Source organism: Lycorma delicatula, chromosome 3 (assembly GCF_047948215.1).
Source record: "Lycorma delicatula isolate Av1 chromosome 3, ASM4794821v1, whole genome shotgun sequence".
Classification (NCBI taxonomy): domain Eukaryota; kingdom Metazoa; phylum Arthropoda; class Insecta; order Hemiptera; family Fulgoridae; genus Lycorma; species Lycorma delicatula.
The window spans coordinates 147,233,633-147,240,102 of NC_134457.1; the positions used below are offsets into that span (position 1 = coordinate 147,233,633).

Below are 6,470 nucleotides of genomic sequence, written 5' to 3' on the forward strand. Positions count from 1 at the left end.
CAATGAATGTTTTTAATTTTCTTATTTCCAAGAAACCATGTTTTTTATTTCATTTATTTTAATTTTGTGTTCAAATAATAGTTAGTTAAACATTTATTTTTGGTGAGTGTTTGATAATGTCTTTTCTATCTTGATATAGTGATTCAATTCATTATCCCTCCGACTTATTATCTACCTGCATTTACAGTTATGGGTTATGAACAGTTAGGATGTGCAAGATAGACACAGGTGACCTTTACGTAATGGTTGTTGCATTAAAATTCTATAGTTTGGGTTTGAGAATTTTGAAATTGTTCTATACGTAACTGTCTGTTAAACAGATTTGAATTTGTATTTTTTTGTTGGTTGTTTTTAATGATCATGAACTCAAGAAAATTGTGAGTTTCATATTCAGTTATTTAATTTACAAGTATGCATCTTATTTTAGTGTGTAGTGATTTTTCTACAATGTCTTGTGTTGCCTTGTATAATCAGCATAATCTAGCAATATATTATTTTGTTTTTCAACCCAGTTGTTTTTTTTTTACCTTTTCTACATGCTACAGAAAAATAAATACAAGCTATTTCCACTCCTCTTCAAATCTACCTTAATTTACCATGAACTATTTTATGACCACATCAAGACATTAACTTGAGATTTGCTGAAACATTTTAAATCATTTTACTTAAATACTGAATTTTATTAAATGCTACTTTATTTTCTAACAAATGTTTAAAATTTTAATAATAATTTTCTATTTATGTTATAATTTATTATAGATATGCAAGAATGTTAAACGAGAGTCAGCTGTAGATTATGCCACCAAAAAGTGTAGTAAGTTCAGTAAATTTTTGAAACAAATTGATGGTGCAGGATCTGGTCTGCAAGCACCACATGAACCAGGTATTTGAATGTTATATAGATGAAAAAAAATGAAATTTTGTTTAGACTGTTGAGGATTTGAAAATAATTTTTGTTTTATTTTATTAAGATTCAAGGTTTTCAACCATCTGTAATGTTCTTTATGCAGTGAGGACTTTATATTCACCATTCATAATAATAAAAAAACTTTGTATTCAGAATTAACATCAAATTCTACTTTAACCGTTCCACTGTTATATAACAGTTGTAATATTTTTGAAAGCAATTTTAATAAAAATACTTCCATATATAATTAAATATGCATTTTAATTGCTCTCATTTAAAATGTAAATTTCAACTCAGAAATAGGTTATGCCACGTTTAAAAACAATAATTGTAATTGCTGTTTTTAAGAACGCATATTAAAAACAGCAATTGCAATTATTATTTTTAATAGATGGTAAGTTTAAAAATTTTGGGAGGCTGTGGGCAAAAAAATGTGAGAATCAATGCTCTAGATGATGATTAATTTCCTTGAAAGATTGCTGCTTGTTCAGTATTACAAAAAAAGTAAAGAAATATGTTCGAGAATGTGAACTTAGATTTGAAGACTTTTAATCTACCTTTACACGTACTTAAAATGTTAACATTATTTAAGTTTTACAGTTTAGCCGTAAATTTTCTTTTGATAAACAGATGGGATTTTTCTCTGAGTTAGTATTTTTGATATTCTACTATTGGAGTTACATTTAAATTAGATGTAATTGCGGTGAGGGGGAGGTAATGCTTGAGGTAGAAAGTGAAACCAGGTAAGCTTACATAAAAAAGGCTTGTATTTCATCAAAGTAAAATAAAAATTCTTTATCAAGAATAAATTTTGTACTATAATAGTAAGCTTTTTTTTAAATTTAATATTTATAGTTTAATTAAAAACTGAACATTAGAATTGAAAGTAGCCTTTTATACTTTTCACATATAATTTTCACACAGAATTAATATTGAAGTTTGATCTACTGGATATTAAGAGAAATGCAACAAAGAAAAAAAAAGAAGATGTGAATAATCAAGGTGTTAGATAATATCTCATTCAACTTATGATTCGATTAATGTAAAAAGAGTTCAAAATTTTATTTACTTTCATGGTTTTATCTGTTATAATAATCAATGTGTTCTTTGATTTCAAAAAGCACATCAGTGGCTTTTAAATTACCTTATAAAAATATTGAATTTTTCTTTCGGTAGCAAACCCCAAATCAGTGAATGTGAGAAAGGGGATGTTAGCTTTATGTATTTATTCACCAAAGTAACTGGAGGTTTACAGCCAATTAAAGTTTCTAATTTTTGTTTTATTACGATGGCAATGGTAGTAATGGTAGATGAATTTTTTTATATAGTAATTTTTTTTTGTACCTGGGGTGAAATTAGATATAGAAAAACTGATTGTTTACTAACCAGTAAGTTAGTGTTTAAAAAATAACTACTTTAACTTAATATCTTGGGAAAAATTTTATTTTATTATTGTTTCAGTATTATCATCTGAAAATTTAGGAACTTTGTAAAAGAAAGCAATTTTTTTTTTTTTTTGTTTTTATATGAATCAGTTTATTCTGTTTCTTAGAGATGTTTTAAACTAATCAAAAATAAGACTGTCAAAAATGTTAACACCAATTCAATTCTGTAAGAATAAGATTGGGTAGATACTAAAATTACTTTCCATTCAACTAAATACTGGAAGCTTATGTTCATAATAATAGGATTTTCTTTTATGGAATCTTTTATTGTATTACATCAAGCAATAGCATGCAAGGTGAATTTGAAATAAAATTCTGTTTATTTTTTTATTGTACTTTATCTTACAAAATCTGTTTTCATGATACTCATCTATCATTTAATTCTTTAACATTTAATTTAAGTGTGTCTTTTTTCTTTGGTTTATATTTGCATATATGTGAGTGTGTGTTTTTTTCTAGGCAGAATATGGGTAGCGTGTACAATATTTTGTAAGATTAAGGAAAAAAGTGGTCCCAGCAGTTATTATGCACCTAGAGTAGAGTTTAATGATTTTAATATCGACCCTTATTTCCCAGATGGTACATGGTGTCACAATGATGAAAAACAAAATTATTACTGCCAACAACATAAATGTCTTCCACAGGTAACATCATACTTCATAATTTGATACTTAGATAATTTCTGATTAAATTTATTTATTTATTAGGAGTATACTTTGTTTATTGATCTATTTTTATATAAACAGTTTAATTTACTGAACAGTGACAAGTGTAGCAATATTGTTTTGACTCGCTTTCAAATTAATAGAACTTGTTCTTACAAACACCTTGTATACAAAGATCTTTTCTCCAAAGACCTATTTATTAGCATCTTCCTTTGCCGTTCAGAGCTAATTAAGAGAAAATTTTTCAGTGGAGTTCCCATTAGTGCTCATGTTACTATGTGTAAATTGTTGCCGTTCTGATAACAATCAGAAATAATGATTTTCACTTCTTTTTATGAATTGTTACCGTGCTGATAATAATCCTGATTTTAATAAATTTCATCTAATTTGAAAAAGTCTTTTAAGAGGTTATTCAGCTTAATACTTTAGTCAGCTGATGGATTCTTTAAACAGAAAAGAAACTGTTCATCCAGTAACATATGTAGTATAATATATTTTTTGCTTTTTTGTAATCTCAGAATAATAAATATAAAGGGTTTAGTAAAGATAACTATTTATCAACCTTTTATTAACTTAACTTTTATTAAAAGAGTTTAAATTAAATCCAATCAATCAGTCAACCAATATTTATAAAGATTAATAATACTAGGAACCAAAAATAACCATTACCACTTTTTCTTATCAAATTGCAATCATTCCGGTAATCTAATAACAATTTCACAATGTTATTTAGGTTCTCTTACTTAACAATCTTAACTAATAATTTTCAGCCACAAAAAAAATTATTTTTAAGAAAAACTGATACAGATTTTAAAATAGCTTTTAACTCTACTTAGATAGCTTTGTATTTCAGTGATTAGCACTGTTGTTAGATTTTGATAAATTCAGTTGAAGTTATTGCTGATGTCTGTCAAAACGGGCTGACACAAAACTGTTATTAACTGTAGAGAAAGATGAAAGTATAAGTAAACTAAATATTAAAAATAAAAATGTATAAAACTTACTTATTGATAAAGAGAAATACTGTGTACAATTTTTAGTCAACAGTTTTTATTTTATTAACAGACAAAAATTCTTTTTCTGTCGTTTTTCATAAGTACTTAACAGCTTTCAATGAATAGCAAATCATTTAAATAAATATTTTTACATGTTAATATGTCTAAGATTTTTGTTTTATAACATATACTGGCATTGACAGGTAGATAATATTTACTACAGTATTTAACTGCACACAGGGGCTAATCCAGAAGAAAATTCCGTCCACTATTTAATATTTTTGAATTATAATGTAATATCAAAAAGTTAAGGCCCTTTTAAGATAAAAAAAAACCAAACAACAAATATTGTAAGTTTTACTGCATCTCATTGATTTCATTAGTGACTTTAGTTTTGTTATATATCACAACAGTTGTCATTGCTCATTATTTCACCTTAGATATAAAATGAACCAAAAAAGGATGTTCCATTTTTCTACCATCAAATTTCCTCAGAGAATGTGATTTAAGAATTTCTTGGCTAAATAGCTCAAGATAATAGCTATTCAAAACAAATATGTAAAGGGATGTTTGGAAAATTTGATTGAAATACTTCTTAAATAGTATTCATGAAAAAATCTCATGAGTTTGTCACATGGTTATTGTTAGTTTGAATAATGAACATTTTTATTTATACTGTTGTAATTTTCAGGATTCTCAAATTACAAGCAGAACTGTATCAGAAGATTTACATGATTTGGTTCAAAATGCTTGGCCATATGTCAAAGTGAGTGATACACCTACAACTGCAGATTTTAAAAACTATGAACTAAAACAGAATGAAATAATACGGTACCTTAGTCTTGATGGTTCTGGTCAACCACTGTTGAAAAATTTACCAGATGACCCTTTTCCAGTGCCTGGAGAAGAAGACTGGTCAGATCATGATTATCTTGATTTAAACTCATGAAGGATTATTTAGTGCCACTTTCACTGCAATTAAGATATTTTGTTTAATGATATTTTTATTCTGAACTGTAATTTCTTTTAAACTAGTCATTTATTTTGTAATTAGAAAATTTTTTAAAATTATAATCATGTTTTTAGCATATCAATACTAAAAATGGTTTTACATTGTCAACAGATCATTTCAATATTCCTGTAAATTTTATATTCTTACTCAAGAGTTGGAAAATCTCTTCTTAAAAAAAATTTCTTTCACAGGTTTGAATCTGGTGTAGTCATATCTCTTCAGTGATTAACATATTTGTGAATATAGAAGTAGTTGATAGGTAGAATTGATGTATTTCACTGTGTACGTAAATGTAGCAGACATTTGGGTTAAATGTAAATGCTGGGTATAAAAAGAGAAGATTGGGGAAAAATTGGTATTATTAAGTAACATTATTTTTAAAGGGATTTTGTTAATGACTATTTTAGAGTGGATGTATTCTTCAATTCAATAGCTGTCAGCTATTGGGATTTGTATTTAAGTTGAAGAATGGTAAACTCATCACAGAATAACTCTTAGAATATTCAGTTAGTCTTAGCAAATTACTATAATTTAAACAAAATATATAAATGTATATTATGAAAATACTGAAGTTGACATTTTAATATATAATATAAAATATTCAGTAATAACAAAGAGTGTAACACAGACTAACATCTTTGTTTCCAGAAAAGTTATCAGGAAATTGAATTTATCTTAGTTAAATAATTCCTTACTTTTTCAATTTGAATATTTAATTCCCTATCAAAAAAAAATCTACGGATTTTCAGAAAAATTTACAAAATAATTTGATTATTGTTTCAAAGCAATGATTGCACTTCTGGATTTTTCTATTTAAGTTATGTGTTAAGTTGTCAGAAAACTCAGGACTTTTGTAATGTATCTAATTAACAGATATTATATTAAACTTGATTTGATGGCAGTTCATTAAGTAGATGTTTGAGGCAAAAAGGAGTCTTAAAAAGTAATAGAATAATGCTGTATAAAATATTGATACTTTTTTTTGTTTTCACTTCTATTCATTACATTCTTGTATATCGTCGGAAATAGTTGCATGAAATTTAATGGGGAAAACATAACATAACTGTAGTAGATTATAATTAAGCTAAAAATTCTTAAGTATTAAAATTAAATTCTGAATTAGAATAATTGGAATAAATATTATTGTTGAACAGAGAAATTAATCTTTGATATTAATTTTTAATATCTCCTCTATGAATCATGAGACCTTGCCGTTGGTGAGGGGGCTTGAGTGCTCAGGGATACAGAGTAGCTGGACCGAACGTGCAACCATATCAGAGAGGTATCTGTTGAGAGCCAGACTAAGGAATGATTCCTGAAAGAGGGCAGCAGCTCTTTCAGTAGTTGTTAGGGGCGTGAGTCAGGACGACTTAAACGGCCGTATCAACATCACTCAGTCCTCTGAGTACTGCGCAGCTGAAAGCAATGGAAAACTACAACTGCTTT

At 27.1% G+C, this 6,470-nt stretch overlaps 1 protein-coding gene across 1 annotated transcript in view; it reads left to right on the forward strand.

Annotated features, from left to right (window-relative positions):
• The window catches only part of LOC142320997 (A disintegrin and metalloproteinase with thrombospondin motifs adt-1-like), a 35,720-nt gene extending 30,682 nt beyond the window's left edge, over positions 1-5,038 (forward strand). The window contains exons 11-13 of the mRNA XM_075358990.1: positions 760-883; positions 2,812-2,996; positions 4,704-5,038. Coding sequence (XP_075215105.1) covers positions 760-883; positions 2,812-2,996; positions 4,704-4,961 — 567 coding nt within the window. The 3' untranslated portion in view covers positions 4,962-5,038. The remainder of the gene's footprint in view (positions 1-759; positions 884-2,811; positions 2,997-4,703) is intronic.
• The last annotated feature ends 1,432 nt before the right edge of the window (positions 5,039-6,470 follow it).